We start from the raw sequence: 27799 nt of genomic DNA, 5'->3' as shown, positions 1-27799 counted from the left end.
GGATTAGGTCTTTCTGTGTCATTGTACAGACTGAAATTTCACCTTTTACATGTCTGACAGAAGTTTATCAGAAATGATAAAGGAATGTTTCATGTTTTAATTCGAGTGCTTTGGCAGTGTGGTTGCTGTAACAGATGTTTATCTGTTGAAAAAAAAAAGTTAAAAAAAGGCAGAAAAATGGATTCTTGCATTTATTATTATGAGACATACTGAAAACTGTACATATCCTGTAACATTACATGCGCTATACGAAAGAGTGCTGTCCTGCAAGGTCATTGGTGTGAGGTTGTAGACGTGGCTTTGTCGCCTGTGTTGCCAAATCTAGATAGAAAAACAAACCCAAGATTTGCGATGTCTTTTCAATAATAATATATCTACAAATTAAATTTACTTTTTTACTAGACACCTGGCCCTTAGTTAATAAATAACGACACGTATTTGGAAAGTAGAAAATATTTAATAATTACTAGGGTATGGGGTGTCGGTTGCTGTTTTTGGTAGACAATGTTGTGGTAAGTAATTGTACTAAAAAAAAATTGTACTAGAAGTCCCAAATAAACGTGTGAATTCTGCGAATACTGTAACAAATCGCAACCCACCATACCTTTTATTCGTAAGGGATTTTGTTAAATGTCAATCCTCACGTAAATTACAAGAGGACATGGCAACACTGCTCTCCGACTGCAGTAGGCTAAGCCAATGAGAAGAGCCGCTCTGAAATACAGTTCTCTGACTGGTTACAGACAGTTTACGTTTTCCCTTTGGAATTAAATCTGCTGCAATCTATGTGCATTTGTTTACGACATAAATTAAATAAAACTTTATGTTAGATTTTGTAATATAATTTTAGTGTAAACTAATTCAGAATCACAGTTCATCAAGACAGAGTGCCCTCTGACCATTAAAAAAAGGAGGGTCATAAATGACGTAGACCTTCATAATTTTGCTTTCTAATCAGTTCTTTTAATTTATTTTAAGTTCTTTTAAAAAGTTAATTCAACGTATGATGTTCTGGGTGTTCGTAAACAATGTTTTAACAAAGCACTTCCGCCGTGTTTCCATGACCCCGCACTGCTGTTTCTGAGAGGAGAAAGTTGGTTGGTCAGAGAGGAAAACACGTCGCAGCTCCGGAACAAGCTTCAGCAGCTCCCCAACAGCATCTTCCAGCCTTCATAGTAAGACACTTTCTAAACTACTTTCACATTCACTTTGCATTTAAAATATTATAACGCCAGGGAACCACCTTCTCTGCCCTGTTCCTAAACTCTTTCTAAAAGCATAACGCCAAGCGTCTGCTCATTACACTGAGAGGAGAGCGTCGCTGAGTAACGCTGATGGCAAGGGCGAAAATGTCGCAATAATGCGTACAGTCCGTACTAAATGATACCATTGTAACATTAGCCATCAACATTTCATATTTTAGAATATGGTACAATAAAAATGTTTAATTCTCCCCGGCCTAAACAAAGCAAATAAAACTGACCCTAAAAATCATAGAAATGATCCCAAGACAACCAGAATCGGGTTTACGTGATCAAGGAAGTGCGAGTGGATTGTTATTGTGACGTGTTGAATAATGACGGACTAAAGGGGCTGAGCACAAATGTATATCTCAAATATACACTCCCGAGAGATGTATTTTATTATTTCACCTTGTAATATAACACACCGCCTCTTTTGAGCAATAAATAAACGCGCGAGTAAAGGTCGACGAGCTGTTTATTCACCCTGAGCTACTCGATAGTCAGTGGGAGGAGAGAGAGTAAGAGAGAGGTGGTTCATTTTTAAGCGCGTGAACGCCGGAGGAAAGCACTCTTGAACAGAATGAGAGAATCGATCAGCTGACCTTCTGTATCATTATTACTACTACTAATAAGCCTCAAACCCAGACAGGACTCTCGCTGTGTTGCTGGTTTTCTCATGATTTAAACGGGATTGGGGGGAAAAGGATTATTTTAGTAATATTTAACCGAACAGCATTTTATAGAGTTTAGAAGACGGAGACTATGTCGCTGTACGTTGAAGGTAAGAATGTTCATAAGTCCTGGTTTTGCTGTTATATGCTTGCTTATTAAATACTTTAAAGGTTATATTGGTTCTCTGGATATATCTTAATTTATTAGATGACTTACTGGTATCAAGTGATCAAACTGGATCTTACTTCACCATTTACAAGCTGTCAGTTGAATTCTGATTAGAGTGAAAGCTGAATGAACTCCTCAGTTACTGCTGAGTGAAACACTGGGAAAGTTGCAGAAATTGAAGGGTTTATAGAGAGCATTTTGTAAACTCCAGACCCTTCCAGACTATCTGTCCATTAGACTCTTTGGTTTGGCTGTCAGTGACAGTGTCTGTAATTTAAAGAGATTTTATGTTAAACACGATTACAGGGGATAGTGACTGAAGTTCTGTGACTGTTTGCGTTCAGCAGTGTTTTGAATGTACAGTAGGGTCCAAAAGGATGAGGTCACATTGAAAATCCAGGATTTTAAATCTAATTTAAACCTGGAAATTAAAAAATAAGTTTTAGGACTTTGAAAATACTACGACAAAACATTGTGGCATACACTGTTTAGCTTAGTAAGATTCTTTAATGGTTTTTAAAGTTTCCACAAAGGCTACATTTATTTGTAAAAGAAAAAACATTAAAAGACATAATGCTCTGAAATGTTATCTATTTAAATGTCAAAATGTTTTTGAGCAATAGTGAAATTCATTAAGCAGATTTTGATTCCATTCATGATTCACTATCAAATAAGTGAGTTTGTGAAACTAATTAGCTGTGTAAGTGGAATAACGTCTCTGTTATGTATTGTAACCCTCGTTTCCTGAAGGAGGGAAAAAGACCTCACATTGGTCACAGACAAATTGGGAATCTCGGCAGAGAGACCAATTCATTTCAAGTGTAAACTAAACGAGCCAATGCATGTGATTATTGCATCCAGCTGCTGCTGATCACAGCATGAGTATTAGTATGCAGCCGGTGCAGTGTATAATCAACTTTTCAATGAGGAGCTGAGCCAGTGACCAATCACTCAGTGGTGGTACAGCAGCTGTGGCGATGGGACGTTACGTCTCCTTTCCCTCCTTCAGGAAACGAGGGTTACAATACATAACCGAGACGATCTCTTTCATTCAATCACTCTCGACATTATGACCAACAAATTGGGAATCCATGCCAAGGCGCCATGGATGCTGCCACTTCCAATGTCCTGTGCAAGCCGCCCGGCCCCTTTTTGGTGTAGGCCAGGGCTCGCAAGAAGAAGGACAGTTACTGTTGTCTTGGCACTACCCACTCAGTGAGATTGCGGAAGCCCCATCCTTCCCGAAGGAGGTTTCCACCCAGCAGGTGCATATGGAAGATTAGAGGTGATTGTAACCCTCTTGGAAATGGCAGAAGTCTGCCAGTAACAAAGGCTCTGAAGCTATACTGTGGACTTTACACATATGGGATCCCAGCCCTCTACCAGTTCTTAAGGATTCAGTGAGTGAGGGCCTGGTGATGGACGTTCCTCCATGTATGGCTGGTGAGGTGACAGAGGAGCTCGACAGGGCCTACAGTATGGACACTTGGGAGCAGTTTTAGAAGGCCAACACTAAACTAGGGCCTCTCAATACCACTACCCGTTTGAGGTGAAAAAAGGAGAATACCGGCTCCACACGAAGGCTATAGAATCTAGTATGTGTTGAGGGTCGCCCTGCCTGCAGCCCTACAAATATCTGTCAGCGAAGCACTACGAGCCAAGACGCAACACATTTAGTAGAGTGAGCTCACAACCTGAGCGGGTAGGGAACACCCTGTGCCTGATTAGCCACGATGATGCCATCCACTATCCAGTGGGCCATCCTCCGCTTAGAGAGGGCATTGCCCTTCTGCCAGCCTCCGTGACAGACAAAGAGCTTGTCTGAGGTCTCGAAGCTTTGCATCCTGTCTACGCAGTATCTCAATGCTCAAACGGTTACAAAGCAAAGGTAGGGCTGGATTTGGCTCCTCCAGGGGCAGCGATTGCAGGCTCACCACCTGATCCCTGAAGGGAGTAGTGGGAACTTTGGGCACATAGCCGGGCAGTGGCCTCAGGATTACCTCGGAGTCAGCCGGCCCAAACACTAGGCACGAATTGTCAACCATGGCATGTAGGGTGCAGGCAGCCTCTCCACAGGCTGCATAAGCATCACCAGTCAGACCAGATGAGTGCTTACAGACTCCAGATGGAAAGGCCCATTTCACCCGCCAGGTGAAGCAGTACCAGGACACAACTTCATCGCTATCAACCGCTCCACTGGGGGATCTCCGTATACTACTTGGCTGCTCCCCCATTAAGGGTGGTGAGGGAGGAGGATCTACTAGGCCGGTTTCTGATAGTAAAAGGTGCCATCCATAACCTAGTGAGCTCCTCAGGCACTTCTGGGAAGAATGGCACTTGGGCTCTGGGTGCGGTGGAGGTTTCCACTCGAGCCCTACCCTCTCAGCGGCATGGGAATGCATACCTATCATCTCCAGATCTGACTCTTGATCTGACTCCAGATCTGGCCTTGCTACCATCCCAGAAGATGGTAAATCTTCCAGAGGATGGCAAATTGTCCTCTCCAGAGAGTTCAGGTTCTCAGCTGATGCTGTGATTTGACATCCAAAAGGATATGGCTGGTACACTTTTTGTGGAGGGGCCCAGCTCGTTCCTTAGAGAGCTCGGCTGGCTGCGAAGTGCAAGAGGAGTGATCTTTAAACCGCCCCCGAGCTACTGCTAGTAGTAGTGCTTCCTTGACTTCTTGTGCATTGACTCATTTAGTTTACACTCGAAGTGGATTGGTCTCTCTGGCAAGACATCATGTTGAGAGTGCCCGACTGAAAGGGAATGTACAGTCAGTCAGTCTTCAATAGAAAATTACCCCTGCTCATCCTGTTAGTTGACTGTACATTATCTCTGCTGTTTTTAGCTCTGGTTCCTCCAGAGGGACCAGATCTGTATTGTGAATCACTGTGAACAACAGTGTCTGCTCAGGGACTAAATAACTGACCCATAATAAACAGCCCAATAAAGTATAAATCAAAGTCAAGCCACTGTTTAGTTTTATTTGTAGATAGTATTGCTGATGTGTTAGACTAAGCTACGTGTACTGTGTTAACCTAACTGATACTTGTTATAGCACTTATATATCATTGCTCTTTTTGTTTTGTTTTTTGATTGCTTCCACTGTCCTCTTTTGTAAGTCGCTTTGGATAAAAGAGTTTGCTAAGTGAATAAATGTAAAATTTGAATGTGTTAGACAATGTAAAAAATTGTTGCACTGGACAGTTTTTTTTTCAGCATTTAAAAGCAAAATTCTGAAAAACAAATTCTGAGAAAAACAGAAATGGTTTAATTTTTCAAGTGCCAGCTGACACTCCCATTTTCTGGATTTTGGGTGACACATGCCTGGAAGAATGTTAGCAGATACATTTTTGGCACACTGGCACGAGAATTAATTAAATGGGTGCATACCAAAGAAATGTGGTCGAACCGGATTCAATCAGATCATCAGAACTGTGGCACCCAAGGTAGCGTACTTGCTTGTGACATAAGAGCTGTTTTCATAAGGACATTTAAAAAAAAAAGTTTGAACACTGACTTCACTGATACTATTTAAACTATCAAAATTATCATTTTATTAATTATATATATATATATATATATATATATATATATTTTAGTTTCTTAGTCAATTTATATCTGTCTACAAAAATTCTATCTGTATTCCAAAGTATTTAAGAAGCTAAGTATTAAAGCACAAGACATTAGATCAAACAGGGTTTTTTTTATGTTTAAGAGAAACTTAAATTCAATCACTTTTAACTTGTACCGGAAGGTTGTTCATCGGCCTGCTACAGATTTCTTGCTGGGAAACTGCTCACTGAACTGTTTGTTAGGAAGGTCAGGAGGTTTTTTCCATTGTGAAGTTAATGTAAAACCTTTAACATTAAGATTTTGGCTTTACTTGTAGGTCTGAGTAAAGAGTTACATAGCGATCCCAACAAGATGGCCGAGTTTCAGGAAGTGATGCGACAGCAGCTGGAGAGCTCTATGCAGGCCGAGCTGGAAAAACTCTTGAGCACAGCCAAAGGTGCAGAAGCTGAGGTGAGATACAAGTTCACGAACATTTAAACACATTTTGTTAAATTCATCTAACTGATTTACCTTTTTATTACAATGATGATTTATGTACACTACCATTAAAAAGTTTGAAGTCTGTAAGGTTTTTTTCAATGTTTTTGAATGAAGTCTTGTAAAAAAGTCTGCCTTTGATCAAAAATACAGTAATATTGTGAAATATCATTACGATTTAAAATAACTATTTTCTAACTTAATATATTTCATAATGTAATTTATTCGTGAGATGGCGAAGCTGAATTTTTAGCAGCCATTACTCCAGTCTTCAGTGTCACATAATCCTTAAGGCTAATATGCTGATTTTGCGCTCAAGAAACATTTATAATTGAGGAAACCAAAATATATTTTCAGGATTCTTTGATGAATTGAAAGTTCAATATGACAGCATTCGTCACTTTCAAAAAATAAATCTTACTGACTTCAGACTGTTGAATGGTAGTGTAGGTGTGATCAGGACTATATAATGGTTTCAGCATCGTGCAAAAGTTTTTATTTACTTATGTAATTGTAGAAATTAGCTATTCATTGTCAGCCTTGAAACGTATTCCACAAATGAAAGGAGGATGTATTTAAGGGATTACTGGGATAAAGCAAGTAGTATTTGGTTGGTAATGTAATCTCAACATGTCAGATCAGGAGGAGATCCTGCTCCATGTAAAAAAAAAAACTGCTCTTATTAGACCGTTGTCATGACTGGAATTTTATTCTCAAGTGAGCGTACATCATTTTAAATACACTTTTCAAAAGTAAACTAATTTCTTCGGGCCGGTTTACACCTGGTCATTTCATGCGTTTTCGCTGATCGGATATCTATCTGATTTGTTAAAGGGGTGAAAGGGGGAAAAGTCAGCAAAGCGGGCGAGGCCTGCGTTGCTTCAGAGAAGAGGAAGAGAAAACTAGAAGTGCACATAAAAATCTATTCATATGAATTGTGATGCTGTCTTCTAATGATTCTAATGGATTCACAAGTTTCAAAATAAATGTTTTAAAGCAGCAGTTCTTAATACTGTTCCTTACGTCCCCTTGCTCTGCATCTCTCTCTCTCTCTCTCTCTCTCTCGTTCGTTCGTTCATTCGTTCAGATAAGCTCCAAAAATGATACAATTATACACTTATTTTCACATAGCTATGAGAAGCGCTAAATATGGACATGCATGCAGTTGCCATACTGTATTAAAGCTTTAATCAGGATAAACAGTATATTAAAAGCTAACATAAGCAGTATCATTTACAAATAACAGTGTATCTCAAAGTATGAGGCGACAACAAGCTAAAAACATAGCCCTACCATTAAAAGCTGCGTTTACACAGGTTCTGCACGATCCTCTTCAGTAATATCCTCTGCTTCTCAATTGGGCTCAAACTGATAAGTGATATTAAGGATGCCTTGTTTACAATACAATCAATGTATGTGCTGCTGAGGTGATGGGTGGGACGTTTAGACCCGCACTAATGGCAGTTTAGCCAATTACAACACACTGGGCTTGCTTACCTATCAGTGCCCATCTCTTATTTCTGGCTTCATAAAATAGGCTTATGTGAACAATAATGCATTTTTTTTTTCAGTTAACACGTTAGACTGCACCCCATAAACACAGCCCAGAAAAAAAAACAATGAACCACCCCTTTAAAACGTCTCCATTTACACTTCATAAATGTTTCTTCGTAAAACGGATATAAATCCAGTCTTCAATTCCTGCGTTATATTTAAATTTAGTTCACGTCAATGAGATCAAAAGATAAGTCTGCTTCTTACTTTCACGGATCCATCCATTCGCAGCAGTTTGCGTGTTCTGAAGAGATGCTCATCTACTCGTCCGCAGCGATGTGTGTTGCATTAGCGCTGTCATATCTGACTAATGTCATAAAGATTAACACGCTCTCACACATTTATTATTGTAACGTTTTGGGAAAAGTAAAATTTGCATATGTGGTTACAACAACCAGATTCATTTACACTTTTCCAGTTTCATCTGGAATGGTTTGAGCGATCGTGTTTATATATTTACAAATAATTAACAAATATTATATATTTACACCTGGTCTTTTAACGATCGGATAGCTATCCAATCAGATAAGACGCATTAAGTGACCAGGTGTAAACAGGCCCTTTATGTGTAGAATTTTTTAATGTTAATGAGATGAACAATTTCTGAATGCACTTTTAATTAGAAATCGAAATCATCATTTATTTGTTATAGTCTCAGTGCACAGTGGAATGACGAAGGTAGCGAAGATGAAAAATGAGCGAGACCTGCTTTAGATGCCATTTGAGTGCAGCAACTGTTGAATGGCGTGCCAGTGTGACAGAAGAGATTTCATTGCACTGCTGAGCGGATGTTTAGTCTCACTATGAGACTAGCTATGAAATGTTGCATCTCTCTTCAGCCCCTACCTGCTTCCTTTAATTTTTCCCTCTTCATTCATTTTCCTTTTTTCACCAAATGTCTCTGTTCTGAGTCAGTTTGAGAAGGTCAGAAAACAAAACTCTGAGCATTTTGGTGATCCACCCCAGTATTTCCTCAGCACCATATGGTAATAATCAGACTTAGCCGTCATCACAGTGACACATACTGACCACTTGTGTCCCTCCCTCTCCATTACACACAAACTCCCGTAATCCCACCCAAACTTTAACTGCCAAATGACGTACTAAAATCCACACCCTGCCAGCTCAAATAAAGTATGATAAGGAGATGTCGTCAGATTACAGTTTACGTAGTTGCACTTGCACCTCTTTTATGAAGACATCCATGTCATGGATGCTATCACTCTACCATTTATAGTAGCTAAGTAGAGATACTGGCGTTGAGTAGAGATGTCAAAAGCACTTTTATTTCAACCACACAGTAAAGTAACATTTTCTGATTCATAAGTGGCTGCTTTTGACTCTCACATGAATATTTGTGGGTGCACTGTGAATCAAGTCATTACAATTGCCCTTCTTAGTCAGAATTCGAGGTGAATTAAATCTAAACCTAGTCAGTTAATTAACAGCCAGGGGAAAAAATTGATGTGTGTCAAAATACCAGATCTGTGGATTAGCCAGTGAATGCACCCGTTGCTGTTTTATTAATATTAATCAAACAAATAACATTAAAAAAGTAATCTAAATGTATGTACATGTAAATATATTTTTACTACTGTTCAAAAGTTTTGGGTTCATAAGATTCTTTTAATTGTTTATGAAATAAGTCTCTTATGCTCATAAAGGCTGTTTTTATTTGAAGAAAAATATTGTAAAAACAGTAATATTGTGAAATATATTTTTTTTACAATTTATACATTTTTTATATTTTTTTAAATGTATTTCTTTGAATTTTCACAGTCATTACTCCAGTCTTCACTGTCATGATCCTTCTATTCTGATCTGATTTGTATATTTATTTTGATTATATTATATTGTTTTACATTTCAAAATAGTTTTTCAAATAGTTTTAGTTTTGAGAATCATTGCATATTTTTTACTGGCAATGGGATAAACTATGGAAATGTTAATATTGTGACAACCCTAAATCTATATTATTTGTGAAAATCCATTTCATTAAGTGTCGCTTAATAGTAAAGTGTTTACTGATGTTTTCTTTGGTCAATATTGCCTCACAAGCTTTTTTTCCAGGTTTATTTATCAAGTTACACTTTGATTAGAGTGCAGAGTTATTGAACTTTAAATTCTCAGCAGGCACAAGGAGTTTATGGATTTTCATCAAACAGGTTTTATTTTTAATGATGTGCACAGTGAGGACTCAGTGATCTTTCAAAGCAGAGTTTTAATTATTTCACAAACTTTTACGAGTTTTAATTGGCAGACAGTACAAAACAAGATTAGAAAGTTATGCTGGCAGGTTGGTTTTTTTATGCTAAAAAATGTTGTTGTTTTGTTTTTGTTTTGCAGACTAGAATCATAACAAATGTGTGATTCAGTGGAGGAAGGTGACACCCGATGTCCTTAAGAACATTTTTACTGATAATTAAAAATGCATATTGACTAACCGCTATTATAAAAATACCTTGGATAGGCCTAGTGATTCATAATCTGTCAAAATATCTAGAGGTTAAGTTTAAATGACTGAAAATGATTGGTTTCTCAGAAGGAGACCTTCTTCAATAATGTATTTTTACCTGCTCTCTTCCTCAGGTGTCTAAGAAGGACTTTGAAGGCTTTAGGAAGTTATTCCAGCGATTTCTTCAGGTGAAGGGACCTTCAGTAGAATGGGCAAAAATCAACAGGCCCCCTGAGGACTCGGTAAGAGAAGCAAGTGATTGATCGCAACACAGGCCTAATTCTTACACTTACTCATATTACACTCATATTATTAATTTAATTTGATTGTAGACCTATAAACTGAATGTTCAGAGAAACTAAAGCCTAATGTATCTATAGTATACACACTTCAAGCATTAAAACAGACAGATGGGCAGTACTCAGAGCCTCTGCTTTGAGTCTCATGTATGGACATTAGTGGTGCCTTAGGCTCTGTGATTAAAAGCTGCCCACATTCCAGCATGAATGAATTCTCATGACATTCATAAAATTCTAGTATCCAATGTTTATGGGTCCAGTTAGACCAGTTACAGTATTAACCTGTAGATAGACCTTGTATGAATGTTTGTGTGTGTGTGTGCAAGGAAAATTATAAATAAAGCTTAAAAATCGATTTGTCTCTGGGCAAGGGAGGGTGTAAGGAAGTCAAACCATGAACAAAAGTGTCTCCTAATTTGATTTGGCTGTGTGTGTGTGTGTTTCACATAAAGAAACCAATGTCGGTCTGCTTTCCTCTGGGTCTATGATGATTATGCAATGCAGTACTTTAAGAGCCCGATAACCTGAAATGTTTGATACTATAGTCTGCACCATATAGCCAGGTTATCAGAGCAGGATATTAAATGCCTTGCTCCAGAAATTCCTGTTTTATCCACACTTACAAGACAAGCACTGAAACCAAGCTCCCTCCAACTCCTTCCAGGCTTAAAGAGTGATGTTGACAGACCTTTGTGGGTATGTGGGTGTGCATGTTAATTTAAGGATATTTGGAGAAGGTGAGGTCATTACCTGTTACATAGAAAATCATTTCCTGCTGTTATATATCATAAACAGTAAATGCTGTAATATATTTGGTTGGGACTTCAGGGATGGGCTGTCTGTGTTTTCTCTTATTGTAATTTAAGGGTGTGTCACTGTGTGTATATCCACATGTAAAACTTTCTTTGACAAAAAATGCTAATTCAAAGTTCAAGGTTCCCTGAAGTGCCTTGAACCAAGCATTGTTATTCTATGTGGTGACGTCATTTTAACTGAAACAGGAAGAGAGGGAGGGACATATTGAGCAGCCCCGCCCCCTTTTTAAAGTAGCCATATCTGTTGTTCTCTTTCAAATCAAAGGATAAATACGCATCCTTGTGGTGTGGCTGACAGAAGAGCGTAGGCAGTTTGAGTGATGTGGCGAGACACAGAGGAGACTGTTAACAAAATAATTGTAGAATAAAGTCATTATTTTTATTGGTTTGGAATGACGTGGGGTAAGTGATTAATGTCAAAAGCATATTTACACTCTCTGAAACGTTTCCTATTACTACACTGTGTATTCAGTAACTAATCTCAGCCGGCGCTCCAGCGTTTACAGTATACCTTTATATTGCAGGGGCAGGCGCTTTGGATTCTAGAGAGCATGAGAGAGATGCTTATGTTTTCTAAATACAAATTGTGTCACTGTTTTGGAGCACACTTCCTTTTAGATAACCTTAAGAATACCATCTTGATGCTAACACCCAAAGCATTTTAATTCTGATTTCATGGGGACTTTAACATCTGCTGGTTTTATAAAGGCTAACCAGTCCTCGGTCTGTTGCCATATAATGTCTGGATTCTGCGACATCACGTCTTATGTTTGCTATAATAATGACAAGTGTTGTCCCAGTAGATATACCCAAGATAAGTGGCGGATTGACTTATTGGATTTTTGGTTATTGGAACTTTTACCAGGAAAGTTTTACCCATATTTTATGTTGAGTTCATCAGGACATTTCACGTCCTTTCTGTCCCACCTAAGCCCACTTCAAAATCCTGAATTTTTAATATATATATATATATATATATATATATAAATATATATATATTAAATTATATATTTTTTTTTCTTCATAAATTGTATATAGAATGTTAACTGCTGTAATTAAAAAAAATACATTTAGATTATTATATCATCCAGTTTACAAATATAAAAAATGTACAATTAATTATGATAGCAATTTTCATTAATATGTAATATAATCCAGTTATAACTGTATTAATTTCAAAAACTTAAGCAGGAATATTATATATATTTAAAAACGTTACTTAATTTCTTTGTAGTTTTCATCCCATTCTAAATCCACAAGACAATCACAAGACCTTCTTGGTGACACATTTACATCAGCAAAATCAGTAACGACTGTGTTCAATCACAGAAAAAAAAGTTTCTGTTTGCAAGACATAAATCGATGTTGACTAAGGTTAGGTGTATTGAGAATGCTGCACTGGTCCAAGGCATCATATTTCTGAGCACTATGTGCTGGGAAAGAATTCCTAAATAGTGTTTCATAATGTGCATGCATCTGTAGAAAGTATACATTCTAGTTCAAGACTTCTTGCTTCAGTTCGATACAGTAAATACTCCAGAATCCAGATTTAAAAATGCTCTGCATACCATTTAATGTTCTCCTTGTAACTTTTAGCTTTTAATGCCTCTATGAACCTTTAAATACTGCCATCAGCCTCTCTTTCTGCAAGATGGAGAAGCTCTTCTAAGGTGCTTATGATGCAAAAAGACGTGGAATTGTGGCTTTCTGACTGAGCTAATGAGATTGTGGTCTTGTGATGTTGTTGGATCTTTGAGAGATTTTATTTATGTGGTGTGTGCGATTATGAATATGTGAACAGGTTTGAGTTTTAAGAAAGTGGAATGTGGCTGACCCTGAAACCATGTTTAAACAATCTGATTTAACCTGTGCGCCAGGTTTATATAAAGGATTCCTACCCTTGATTGGAAGCTCAGCTCTCACATACTTTTTCTTTTCTTTACCAGCAATTATGTGTTCCCTGTTGATCTCTGGTTGACTGGTTAGTTAACTTAGTCAGCCATGTTTAATTTAAGGCCTCGGGGGAAGTGGTGTCATGGTGGCTTTGAACTGGGCTCATGTTTAGTCATATGCCTTTCATTGCCTCAAAATTGCCACCTGAGCTGCATTGCAATTGTTTAATCGCATGCACTAAAAATAGACTGTGTGTATGTTCACGTTTGAATCATTTTGGGTCCCAAAAGCAATAGAAAAACAATTTCAGTGCTGCTTTATTTGAAGCATACCCAAGATAAGTGACAATATAAAAAGAAACAAGTAAATATAGACACCTGAAATACAAGACTTAAGCCACACCACTACTAAAGACACAAGAAAACAAGTTTAGGTCTAAATCGTAAATATATTCATATGTGTATTAACACATTGAATAAATTGCTACAGTTTCACACAATAAATAAGAAATTTGTTCTATTCATATTTTATGAATAAGGCTCATAGACAAGTGATTAGTATGTGAGCTGGTAGGACTTTTTTAGCAAAAACTTTTATTCAAAATGTGAAATGCAAGCAGAAACAATAAATTAAAGGAGTCACGCAATACAGGTAAATGTTTGTATCAAATTTTTGCAAGAACATAGTATTGCAGTTCTCATACAATGTGTCATTTTATTAAGTGCTTAAAAGGTTAATTTGTTCAGATTATACAAACATAAGAGATTGACAGAGATTCTATTTCAAACTATTCTTTCTCTCTCTCTCTCTTTCTGTAATGCTACTGAATCACCTTAAACTTGTATTACTGATTGATTTTCAGTCATGAGTATTAATGCATGTCATTATTAATGTGTGTGCATATGTTTGTTTATAGGCCATAAAAATGCAGTCGGTATAGAGAAGATCATTTTCAGTGCTGTTTTAATTTCAGTGTTGGCTGATGACCTAGTTTTATTGCATTCTGAACAGTAGACTAGAATTGAGCCAATCAAAACAACAAACAAAAATGTAAAGCTGTAATTGGTGTTCTCTGAAATGCATCGGCTTAACATGTAAATACCATGGTATATGAATATGGTAATAATTATGTAAATTGCCTTTGACACCATGATATGGAAAAGTGTGATGAAGTAAAACCATCTTTTCACAAATTCAGATTGGGATGAAACATGGTTGAGCACTACTTCACTATCAGCAATGCTGTGTGTCCCTGGTTTTAATATTTTTTAGAAGGGATAGGTTGGTGGGTAGAGGTGTGGCTGTATTCTGAATAACAGTTAGCTTATAATTTTAATGTTGAATGTATAGTTTTAGATGTTTCTCTTTCATTTTGTATTTTATTATTATTGCTGTTTATCCGGCACCTTTGGCAAAAAAAATATTTTATGATAAATTATATAAGCTTCTTAAATTGTGATTTTACTAAAGTTAATTCTACTTGGAGACTTAAATGCAAATTGGTTAGATAAAACGGGAAGAAAGAAATTGAAAAATAAAACTAGTAACTCTGATCTGAAACAGCTTGTAAAAGGACCCACAAGAATAACTAAGAATTGAATTGGTGGAATTGGTAAACTTTTATAAAGAATTATTTACCAGACCCCTAACTCAGATAATTAATTTATTTTTAACACAAGGATTTTTTCCCTCTGCATGGAAATAGAGTAATTACCCATGTTCATAAATCTGGAAGTTATACAGGAATAAGTAATTATAGACCAATAATTATTCTCCCTATAATGTTGAAAGCTGCTGAAAAATGGGTAGCAGAGCAAATAGTCACATATCTTAATATTAGTAAATTTTCCCTTCACCCCTTGCAATTCAGTTTTAGAAAAAAATAAAACTGCAAATTGTTTTATGTTGGAATATATTAAATATTTGATGGATAAAGGAGGTATAGTTGGTGATGTAATTCCTGGATTTTAAGAAGGCTTTAGGAACTGTAAATCATGAGATTTTACTTTCTTAGTTATTCAATTAAAAATTTTCAACTGAGGCCGTTATGTGGTTTAAATCTCATTTAGAAAATAGAAAACAATGTGTATGGATTATAAATGCGATATCAAATAAGGTTCTATTTTAGGCCCATTGTTTAGTATGGATGTATGTATGTAAATGATATACCAAATGTATGTCCAGATGTCTTTTGTCAGATGTATGCGGATGATGCTGTGTTGCATGTACATTGCAAAAGTCAACAACAGACTGCAAAATTTTTTACTGAAACTATGAATCAAGTTGCTCAATGTTTTATTAACTCATGATGTGATATTTGTCCAGGAACAAAAACTTGAAGTGAATTTAAATATTTAGGATTATTGTTGGTTCTCAACTTTCTTTTAAAACACATGAAAGTGGTAAATATATTGAAATTCAACATAGCAAATTTCAGATTTACCAATGAAGCAGCAGTTCTATTCATGAATTCAATGATTATTCCTCATATTACATATTGCATGACTACCTGGACTCAAACATGTAGGTCTTTTCTTAAACTAGTTGAAATTATTTGTAAACAAAGTCTTGGATAAAAAGAGTTTTAAGGTTTTGGATAAAAAACCCAAACCGTTTTCACCATTGTAGCATATTAGATATGTTTTCTGTTTTAAGTTGGAAACATTTGATTCAGTTTGCTGATTTGGTACTTAAGATCTTAAATGATTTTGCTCCACCTGTTTTTAAGGATTACATAAATAAAATAACAGGACGGTGTACACGTTGGTATTAGAGGTGATTGTAACATGCCATTAAGAAAAACTACCTTTGGTCAATTATCTTTTGCTTTTAGAGGAACACATGAGTGGAATAGACTCCCTGTAGAGTGGAAATAATTAAAACAGTTAATCTGAATTAAGATTACTTTCCCAACAGTTTGTGGAGGAATCATTTAGGGATTGAAAATACATAAAGGCATTTAAGTGAATAAACCTTTTAAAGCCATTTAAAAGGATTTTCTCTTTGAAACCACTGCGAGAAACTGCTGCATCTATGGCCTTTCTCCTGGCAGCCACAAACCTCAAGTAATGTATACATAAGACGTTAACACTGCAATACTCCTGCTTTTATTTAATCTGATCACTGTGACTGCATATGGCTGTATTTGAGCACCTGATGACCAGGAATCTACAGATGATTTTCATGTTTTTAACAGCAGAATTCTAGGGAATGGAATTCAGTTCTTTGGTCACAGATTCTGAACTGAAGAGTAGAAAAGTTCAGATTTAAAGGATCCAGTTCAGAAATGGCATTGATCATGACAAATAGTAGTTCTTAGAGTAGTAGTCTGTCAGGATGTGCTATACCAAGATTAAGGTTTAGCTTGGAGTTAGGGGTTAGTATTTGTTTCTGCATGGTGTTAGTCAGCAGTGTGATTGACATGAACTGTGAAATCTTTAGAATCCGCTGCATTTTGGTTTGTGCTTCACAGGTTTTGGGGAGAAAATTAAACTTTATTTTCATCTTTACCCCCCCTCTTACACAGACATATCTGTCATGGCTTTTCTCTCCTTCACTCCCTGACAAACATTATGACCTTGGTTAAATGATCCTCTCCATCTGTTTGTAGCTGTTTCCATCACCCTGTTTTTATGCAAGTTGTGAATTATTGCACCAGAAACCAGTGATGGAAATACAACATTTTGGGGGGAAAAAATCACTTGATTTGCAAAAAAAAGTTTTTGCTCACTTGGGGTGGTTTTTAACTTGTGCAAAAAAAAAGCTTAATGCGAACAATGGGAGATGGAAATGCATTTGCGGAATAATTCTTCCATGCGTATCAAACTAATGTGACTGAGCAATGGGACAAGATAACCTGACCAACCAGCAGACTGATCTCATTGCACTGCATCTCAAATATTTTTTTTGTAATTTTGCAAGTCTATCATCAAAGTATTTCTGTATAATTGCCTCCCAGAACTGTCTTATACAACTGTGTTCCAAAACAGCAGGAATCCACCTTCAAAAGCAATGACCACATGTATTGTTTCGTTTGCTCATTCTGAGGCTCAAGTATTTTATTACATATGAAATTTAATATATTCAGTGGCTTCTCCTACTTTTCATATTGAGATTTAGTGCCAGTTTATCAGGAAGTGATGATTTTGTTCTATATGACTCGTTGGATGGAAACGGTGCTTTCATCGCAAATGTTTTTTTGCGCATCATTTAAATTTGCAATTTTGTGGTGAACATAGCTAGTGTGTATGTCATGGAAAATGCTGTTTGATGGAGATACTACATTTGAATCCTTTTCATGTTTGTTTTATCTGTTTGTCGTAATATCATAGTGGAACATTGTGCTTTGAATTTGAGTGTAAATGTGTGGTGATATTTAATTGGTATCTGACTCATCAGTGATGTCTCCTGGTCCCATGGCCCGCTGGGAAACAAGAGTAATGAAGTAAAGGGGAAGGCTTTTTTCTTTCATAAATGCATCAATCGTCTCTCCTGCTCGTCTTTCTGTCTCCCTCCCACTGGTACTATTGATCCAGCAGTTTGACTGTTTATTCGGTTAAACGTGGAATTTTTTTTGGCTCTATGAGAAATGTTGTGTTTGCACAGTGTGTGTTGTGGTTGTTTGGTGTATTTGAAAATGATTCTTGATGATTGATCATAGACGGCATCATAACAGAGCTAACTAACCTCAATGTTTGACTTCTGTCTCCATGGTCTCTAGTTGAGATAAACACACACACATACCCAAAAAGAAACAGCATCTGGATGAAATTTAGAAACTTCATTGTAGTCACTTGATGGATCATTTATGAACTCCATTTATAATTTAATCCAAACCCCTTATAATTAAACTTTTCAGATGGTAATAAAATGTAAGCATGTCCTCACTGACAGTTGTTTGTCTTTGTCTTTTTTTTTTTTCAGATCCAGCCATATGATAAGATCAAGGCCAAGGGTATTCCAGACAACATAGCAGACAGTCTGAATAAGCTGGTGGTGGTGAAGCTGAATGGAGGTCTGGGAACCAGCATGGGCTGCAAAGGGCCTAAGAGCCTTATTAGTGTCCGTAACGAGAACACTTTCCTGGATCTAACTGTCCAACAGATTGAGGTTTGTCTTATGACACTGAAAGCTTGAAGTATGGTTTCACAAATGAAGGTCTCTAACATCTTCCTGTTAAATCTCAAAGACTGTTGTTTAGCAAGGGCTAATGTAACCATGCTAATTAGCCAAAAATCATCCCCCTGTGGTTTCAACAGGTTTGTTAGTTCCTACAGAATAGACAGTTTTCCTTCCTGCATAAATTGCATTATGTAATCCACATTTGGTTTAAAAAGACACAACGCTACTATTCTGTGAATTGTTTTTTTTTTTATAGCACATTTTGCAAGATACTATATTTCTAATATTCTCCAGGTGTTTTTATCTGTAGGGAATGCACATTCAATTATTGTCTTTTTAAAATGCACCTCAGATAAAAGAGCTTCTCAGATTTGTACCCAAAGAAATATAAACCACTCCAGATGGGGAAAACACAGCAGCTGAGAGATTTGAAAGTGGGCAAATAGGCCTCCACCTTTAGATCTTAAGTCACAAACATATGTTCCTCTGTATTTGCTTTCTCTTGCTTTCTTCATCTTCATCTACAGCTGTAATACACAGACACATTCCTTCATTTATACAGAGTGAGTATTTTAAACCAGCAGCAACAGGCTCTGTGCTAGTTATTTTTCTCAGTGCCTTGGACTGAAGGATAGGTAGTGAGCATGAAAGAGAACTTGGAGTAAAACAGAGAAGGCTGTGTGCTGGGCAAGAGGGAAAAAAAGGATAGGGGCCAAATACTGAGCCCTGTGGGACGCCCTTACTGAAGAACATTCAGCTCAGTGTCTCATCGACAGACCGTTTACCTGCTTCATGTAGTCAGATATCCCACTCACTGAATAAGGCCCATTAGTACATGTAAATGGGTAATCTGTCCTTCTCTCTCAGAAATACAGACGGTTGTTTCTGTACTTGGCAGGCCTTGCTTCTCTCTAGGCGGAGATTTATGGGCATAAATTCATAACAGAAAACTTTCCCAACACATCCAACAGTTTAGATTAGTTTGGATAGGAGATATGTCTAAGCCTATATCCATTTGAGACCATGTTTTATCAGCTTGGCTCGTGTTAAAGATCACACGTTTACAGAATTGTCTAAATAACTTCTGTTATTTAGAATTATCTAGAGTTCATTTTTTCCAGATAAAACATAATGTGTTACAGAATGTACTAAACCTACCAAACTATCTGTATTAATGTGAAACATTTTGGGTTCACAGTCATTGTTAGATTGTTTAGAATGTTAATGGAAAAAAACATGAGTTAACCTGCTGGATAATTATTTTTCTATTTTTTTTTCCCTGGTCTCCTCAGCACTTGAATAAAACATATAATGCTGATGTTCCACTGGTGCTTATGAACTCTTTCAATACGGATGAAGACACTAAGAAGATCCTACAAAAATACACGCACCACAGAGTCAAGATACACACTTTCAACCAGAGCAGGTATTTAACACACACACACGCACACACTTACCTGACAAGAAATATATTTACTTTTATTTTTAAATAAAGCTAATTAGAATTAATAAGCCTAAACTAAAATCATGCATTTTTAAAATGGAAAAAAGTAATTTATATAAAGTTAATTATTGTTCCAGATTTATTACATTTATTTGACTTCTTTTAGTACGTATTCTGAGTATAGCTAAGTAAACCCTAACCACAGATATATACAAAGTAATGTAACATATATGTAGTTTAAGTACAATATATCTCGGTTGATGACACATCATATAAGCACACATCTACAGTGTTTGGAATAACGCCGTTTAAAAGAACGGCGTTAGGTAACGACGTAATTTTTTCAGTAACGGGGTAATCTAACTAATTACTTTTCTCGTCGTTACAACGCCGTTAACGTTACTGAACGTTAAATGCGGTGCGTTACTATGCATTGATTTAATAAACTATGCAATCCGAACGCACCGTTGGCTCACACAGCAAGTGAGCAGGTGGGTTAATAACAAGATAAGCGATTATGATTGTCTAAGGCAGAGTCATGTGTTTCATGGTAGCCAATCAGAGCCAGTGTTTTTACACACATGCCGGCACACGCGGCAGCGCCGAGCGGCAACCTCGCGCTCTCTCTCATGAAGCCAATAAGGAAGTGACTAAAACTGTAATTCATCGACTGGCCGCTTGAGGCTGGCTGCAAAAGGGAGTCAGTCCCATAGACTCCCCATGTTAAAATGCCCAACTTTACAGCAGAAAAAAACTTTTACAGCCTGGTTAAAAAAATTATTTTGGTCTATATTGTTTATTTTGCCCTTCATGACAACTGTGAGGGGGGTGAATTTTTTTTAAACTCATCCGTTTAAATTATATTAAGACTTAAAGTTCTGCATAATTAAGGGCGTGGCCACTTGAGTGACAGGTGGATTGCCGCTGCTGAAAATGCCGTCACGCTAGGTGGGCGTGGCTTCAGCAATCAGCTCCCGCCTTTTTGCCCATTTTCGATTATCCGGGAGAGTCGCGCGGTGACGCGCTGCCAAGATGGCCACGGCCCGCTCTGCAAACTTTAGGCTTCAAAACCGCTATTGAGGAGTCTATGGGTGACGTCACGGACACTACGTCCATATTTTTTTACAGTCTATGGGCAGCGCCAGCGGCGCCAAACACACACACGCAACAGCTACACAGAGATTCGCAGCAGCAGCAGAAATGGCGAGTCAGTAGCAATCCGATGAAAAGTTGGAGTTTTCAAGGTGGAGATATAAGCACTACTTCAAATTCATTGTGGTCAAAGGCAAGAACGTGCATGTAATGTGTACATGTAATATGTGACAGTGACACACGCATCTACAAAGCTAGTGGCCAAAAACACTTTTCTTACAAAGATTATACTTGGAAGTGCAGGATAAAACTCTTGCTGTCTGTTGACGTGCAATAAATATTGAAAGTTATGTACAAACACCTGTCTGTTCTACTATACAAATCCTTTGACATATAGCAATTTATTTTTTGTTGTACAGTAACGCAAATAGTTACTTTCTCTGGTAACGAGTTACTTTTACTATAGAGTAATTATTTTACTAACTCAGTTACTTTTTGGAACAAGTAGTGAGTAACTATAACTAATTACTTTTTTAAAGTAACATTCCCAACAGTGCACATCTAAAAAAAAAAAAGAAAAAAAAAAAAACGATTGTAATTCAGGGTTTGGCACAAACAGTGCAGGATGAACAAAAGTTGAATTTCTTCTTCTTCTTCTGTTCTGCTAAGTCAGATTTTAAAAACAAGTTAAAGATTTATGAGGTTTCTAAGCAATAATGGGGATATGATAATATTTGATTTACCTCAAAGCTAACAACAGATGCTCGTGGGATAGGGTTACATGTGTTATTCAGAATACAGTGGTAAAAGATGGCACATATTTAGTCCCGTTTGTAGCTGATGCTTGTGGAAGAGACAATGTGATGAAAGGATGAGGAGGAGGATGAAGGCTACATAGAACGTCAGATTTTTTCCCTGGCTTCATTTGACCTGAATAAGCCTGAAATGCAAGAGCGCAAAAAAATATTTTGGAGCCCCCCTAAAAGCTCATTTGCATAAGCAATGTATTTTTTTTGTGTCCATAAAAATAAACAAGGCTTGAAATGTTTTTTCTTTCTATAACTTCATTTTAGTGTTTGGATCTATTTTATCGATCCATTTGAGCTATTTTATGACTTCATATCTTACTGATTTTTAGCGATGCAGCTTTGTGTATAAACTTTTTTTTTATTTCACAGACTATCATTATATTTATAAGTCATTTCAATTATCTTTATTTTTACATTTATATTAGAATACATTAGAAATGTAGACTTTCTCTCTTCTAAATTGTCCAGGTATCCACGCGTGAATAAGGAGTCCTTGTTGCCGGTCGCTAAGGACATGGCTATGACAGGAGAGAATGCAGATGTGTGGTATCCTCCTGGTCATGGTGACATTTATGCCAGCTTTTATAACTCCGGTCTGTTGGAGCAACTCATCGCTGAAGGGAAGGAGTATATTTTTGTCTCCAACATCGATAACCTGGGCGCAACGGTAGACCTGTACATACTGAACCACCTGGTGAGCCAGCCGAACGGCAAACGCTGTGAGTTCATCATGGAGGTCACAGACAAGACCAGAGCAGATGTGAAGGTGAGCGAATGTTATTTGTGTGGGATATTACACAGTAGTCCAAAACAACAGTGTGACTTTTAATCAGAGGAATTATAATTTCAACCAAACAGCCATTATAGCCAAGTGTATTTTAAATGTGTAAGAACAGTGAAAGGAAAGGAAGGTGACAGATTGTATAACCAGATGTAAACAAGGCCAGTGATTCTTTATTAATAGACTCTGGAGCAAAGCACTGTGACAAGAAATGATCTTCTTTTAGTCCAAGTTCAGTAATTTGTATTTATGTCCATAAAGTTCATTTCGAGGTAAATAGATTTTTTCATGCATGTAAATAAATGAGCTGTATTTGTAGAGAACGAGGCTTATGCATGTTGCATTGTCATTGAAGGTTGTGTGTTTGTGTTGTCCAGGGAGGTACGCTCATTCAGTACGATGGTAAGCTCCGGTTATTGGAAATCGCCCAGGTTCCCAAAGCTCATGTAGATGAATTCAAATCGGTGACCAAGTTTAAGATCTTCAACACCAACAACCTGTGGATCTCCTTATCTGCCATAAAGAGACTACAGGAACAGAACGCCATGGACATGGAAATCATAGTCAACCCTAAGGTATGAAAACTGAAGGCTTGCAGAAACAACAGCTTGAGCATTGTGTTTTATTACGACATATCAAAGTACTGCAGTCAAATGAACCTGAAATTATACAGCTTCCTTCAGGCAACCAGACATTTGATTTTCTTAATTTCTTGTTTGAATTTTCCTTTTCAAGTTTTCAGCACTATTTATAGCTGTGCACTAAAAATCTGTTTTATTCCCCTGGCCGTCCTCTCCTTTGCACGATCGCTTCTGAAACTTTAGCTGAGAACCTGATTAATTTATCAGTCCACGTGGGACCCTGTAACACTGCGCTTCTGCTGTCTTCTTTGTAGAGCGTTCACTTCGGAATAAAACCCACTTACAAAACACAAGCACTATAACAAGCTGATATTGAGACTGTGTGCTTGAGTGTCCTTTTTATACCAGACCCAACATCTCATTTGAGTAGTAGGGATCTAGTTCAAGACTTGTGTGATCAGAGAGTTTGATGGAGGGTTTTGCAACTAATGAAAGTGAAAAAAAAAATACATTTAGAAAAGTACATTAATAAACAATTGAAATAGAAACAATTTCTGTTGGGTTTTCTGTTCTCAGTCCATCACAGGAAACTAAAGAAATGAAAGGTAACCATAAGTTCTGATTTTAAAGATCCTGCAGACCCTGTCTAGAGTAGTACACAGTTCAGCAGAGCTCCATATTGTAGCACCATTTCTCCCCCTAAGGCACAGGCTCTCATCCAGCAACAAATTAGAGTCTGTTCTAGATTTCTTCAAATCCAATCCCTCCCGCTCCTGTTGCTGTCCACCTTCTACATTTTTGCCTGTGTGATACCAAGACCAACTATACAATGCATTTACACTTCCTAAACATTACACACTTCCATTTAACATTATTGTTCTTCATAGAACAAGTATAAATAGTTTCTTGACAGAAAACATAAATCTGAAAATTAAGTCACGAAGAAACGAAAATGTCCTATTTTCTAAATGGATGTTATTGTGAATGATTATTCCACACGTTTCATTATTATTATTTGTTTCACATTATAATTTTTTTAATCAAAATGTCACAACCCGACTTCTCTATGGTGACAAATTTCAGATTTCTCCTCTTATTTTCGTCTTTTTCTTATAAATAGACAAACTCTCATTCAGATCTACCTCCATCCAATCAACAACTCATGAACAGAACCAAGTCCTGTCCTTCATTTATTTATTTATTTTTTATATAATTGAAATTGGATGTACAACGAGGAAAAGTTCTGTTCCATCTATTTTAGGTCTAATTTTATATACAGTGGGGAAATATTAAAGCTTGATACTGCACTGGAAATTTGAGGGTTTTTCCCATTTAAATGTGGATATGAATGTTTCAAGATTTTGAAAAATGTAATATTATTATTAAATATAATATTTCTAGGTCACTGATCAAATATGCACATTTGAAACACTGACAGCATCAAGTATGAATATTCCATATAATTTGTCCATATAGTTGCTAAAATCCTTTTCTGCCTCTCTCTCTACTACAGACTATAAATGGGGGGCTGAATGTCATTCAGCTGGAGACCGCAGTGGGTGCTGCCATCAAGTGCTTTGATAACGCCTTGGGCATCAACGTGCCTCGCAGCCGCTTCCTTCCTGTCAAAACCACATCTGACCTCCTCCTGGTTATGTCCAACCTGTACAGCCTGGAGGCAGGGTCTCTGAACATGAGCGAGAGGCGCGAGTTTCCCACAACTCCTCACGTCAAACTGGGCAGCTCCTTCACCAAGGTACCGCCCCTAATGAAGCATTCACATCAAATGATTCATTCAAATCACACGGTGTTCCTCTCACACTGCAGTGTGTGGACATGCTCTCACTAGAGATTCAAGACAATCAAATGTGCCAGCAAGAAACCCTCTAAGATTTAAAAAATGTTTAAATCATTTTCATGATCACAGCTTTTGGATTCTCTAAAAAAGAATATCTCACAACAGACGGTTAATATACAGTCCAATACTTAGGAAGCCTTGATCCAGTTTCCTTTTTTGTCCTAAAGGTTCAAGAATATGTCACACGGTTCGAGAGCATTCCTGACATGTTAGAGCTGGATCACTTGACGGTGTCTGGTGACGTCACCTTCGGAAAGCAAGTCTCTCTAAAGGTAAGACCAAGGAACATCTTAAAAAAAAAAAAAAAGTTTGCCCAATCAGACGTTTTTGCAGGGTGTTGTACTGTCTGATTATTCCTGTATTCGCAGGGAACCGTCATCATCATAGCCAACCATGGAGACCGAATCGACATTCCGGCCGGCTCTATGTTGGAAAATAAAATAGTGTCTGGAAACCTTCGAATCCTGGACCACTGATTCCTTTGTGCCATATGACCTGGATGAAGAATCACATGACCGACCAACACCTGTCATTGTCCTCATCATCATAACCAACCATTAGGGATGTAACGATTCACTCAACTCAAGATTCGATTCATGATTTTGATTTCATGATTCGATTCACAATTGTTTTTTTATTTTTATTTTTTTACAAAATTAGATTTAAGACAAATAATACATTAAATATGTCCTTTTATTATTGTTTGGAGAAAATGCTGCACGTTTATTTGTGAAATTGAAATATAACACTATAATAATATACTAATATAGCACTTGCATGTTATTGCACTTTTGTTGGTTTTGATTGCTTCTATTGTCCTCATTTATAAGTCGCTTTGGATAAAAGCGTCTGCTTAATGACAGAATTTTAATATAATGTTAATCTAAATGGCAAAACTAAATTGAAATTTTAAAAAAGCCCCAAATCAAATAAATATGTACCGTATTCTTCGGACTATAAGTCGCACCTAAGTATAATTCGCATCAGTCCAAAAATACGTCATGACGAGGAAAAAAATAAGTCGCTCTGGACTATGTCACATTTATTTAGAACCAAGAACCAAGAGAAAACATTAACGTCTACAGCCGTGAGAGGGCGCTCTGTTTTCAGTGTAGCCTACAGGAGCACTGAGCAGCATAGAGCGCCCTCTGGCGGCTGTAGACGGTAATGTTTTCTCTTGGTTCATGTCAAATTAATTTTGTCCGGAAAATAGGGTAACAATTAATTAATTTTCAACCGGCTCACAGTTAATCGTTACATCCCTACAAACTACAGAAACACAATCAACATTCTGATCAGTTCCATGAGGGGAAATAAAAGTGTCTGGGAAGTTCCAGATCCTAGAGCACCCACACCTCTGTGTCATGTGACCTGGATGCCTAATCACATGATCAACCCACACCTGCCACTCTTTATCAGTGGTGCTGATCTCAGCACACAGGTCCACAAACACCTTCCACGCCATTCCGGAGACATTTATTTTTGTAGTAGTTTGTGTATTTTTCGTTTTATTTTCTGTCCTTCAGTGATCCTCAAATTTTATGTATGTATCTCATTGTGTTTTAGTTTTAGTTTTTTATTCTGAGAATGCAGTATTTCTCTCTATGATGTATCTATGGCATCACAAACTGACCCTTCGGGGACAGCATCCTCTACTTGCTCGAAAATGTGAAAGAAAGAGTGTGAAGCAATAAGAGTTCTGTAACAGTGAAGGCTGACCGTTCTGTCTTTTGTGTTCTAGAACCTGTTCTACATCCCGAACATTCTGTGGAACTAAATAAAGTGCAATATGGAGCAGATCAATAGCAGTTCACATCTTAATTTCTGCTCAAGTGAATTTCACAGAAACTCACTGGAAATTAAACACCTGCTTGTTACCTACAGGAGAATCAGAAAGTGAGGGAATAAGCATGTGCACGAGGAAGGGAAAAAAGTAATAAGCGTCTACTGTTGCAGCAGACTCACTGGAATCAGGAGGTTATTGTGCTCCACTGGTCTGTTCATGTGAAAGCGGCCAAGCATATATAATAACCTGCATACAAAGCAGGACTAGGGTTGGGTATCGAGAACATGTTTGACGTCTGAATGTCTGTTTTTTTACATTATTATTGGAAAAATTTATAAGAATTAGAATCGATAAGCAGAATCACACAATGTCGATTTAACATCAGAGGTCCTGAGATTGTCACAGCCGACAGTCGGCTCCTACTCTGACAAAATGTGAAACTTTATACTGTACAAACGACATGGCCACAAGTATTTGGCCCAATAAATAAATTCCGTACTACTATGTCTAAATAAATGTAAATGAAATCGCTAAAGTGAATATAGGCAACATTATAATGTATAATCAGAAAAACTGGTATTTTAAGATTTGCTAAAGATTTAATTTAACAGTTATTCATTTACTGGTGTTTTAAAGATTAACTTTAAGTGAGTGTTTGATGATGACAGTAATCTAAATGTAGTAAAAATAAGGAAATGAGCATGCACAATTAAATAACCAACATCGTACAAATACTGATAAATTAAGAATCTGTAATATTCATCTGTATTATCAGCATTCTCGATGGATTCTCTTCTCCAGACTACAGGGTGTTGGAATGAACACAGTTGCTGTCACAAATCCTTTTCTTACTTTGCACCATAACGGAACCACATGGGGATGAATTTTTTTTATTTTTGCAAACACTGTAATAGTGTCACAAGAAGAACTCATTAGAAGGAAAAACGGGAAATGGGTCTGAGACATCCTCCTCTGATCTGCTGACAACTGTTTTCTAGAATCTGGTGGTAGTTATTAGTAGTTGGTAGGGGTTTAACCAGAAAAACACTTGCATCATTTGCACTTGAATGCATGAGGCAAATTTGCTTGTTCAGTAGCACAAAATGTACTTCTTAAAAACAAATAGCCTCTTTCCTTTAGAGGTGTGAATATTATTTAAAGGGTAATGATT

The 27799-nt window shown here is 37.1% G+C and overlaps 1 protein-coding gene across 2 annotated transcripts; it reads left to right on the top strand.

The window, feature by feature from the left end:
• Positions 1-976: 976 nt before the first annotated feature.
• LOC127933404 (UTP--glucose-1-phosphate uridylyltransferase) lies at positions 977-26645 on the top strand. Of its 2 annotated transcripts, none has more exons than XM_052530393.1 (10): positions 977-1175; positions 5980-6113; positions 10284-10391; positions 18080-18265; positions 19570-19703; positions 22091-22388; positions 22781-22978; positions 24498-24740; positions 25010-25114; positions 25211-26645. In XM_052530393.1, exons 2-10 carry the CDS (start codon positions 6015-6017, stop codon positions 25316-25318), a joined length of 1479 nt encoding a protein of 492 aa, XP_052386353.1. In that variant the 5' UTR covers positions 977-1175; positions 5980-6014; the 3' UTR covers positions 25319-26645. The 2 variants fall into 2 exon arrangements, with proteins under 2 accessions (XP_052386353.1, XP_052386352.1); XM_052530392.1 differs by lacking the exon at positions 977-1175 and adding an exon at positions 1650-2025.
• The last annotated feature ends 1154 nt before the right edge of the window (positions 26646-27799 follow it).

Source organism: Carassius gibelio, chromosome A17, assembly GCF_023724105.1.
Source record: "Carassius gibelio isolate Cgi1373 ecotype wild population from Czech Republic chromosome A17, carGib1.2-hapl.c, whole genome shotgun sequence".
NCBI lineage: Eukaryota > Metazoa > Chordata > Actinopteri > Cypriniformes > Cyprinidae > Carassius > Carassius gibelio.
This window is presented reverse-complemented; position numbering and strand designations above follow the sequence as displayed.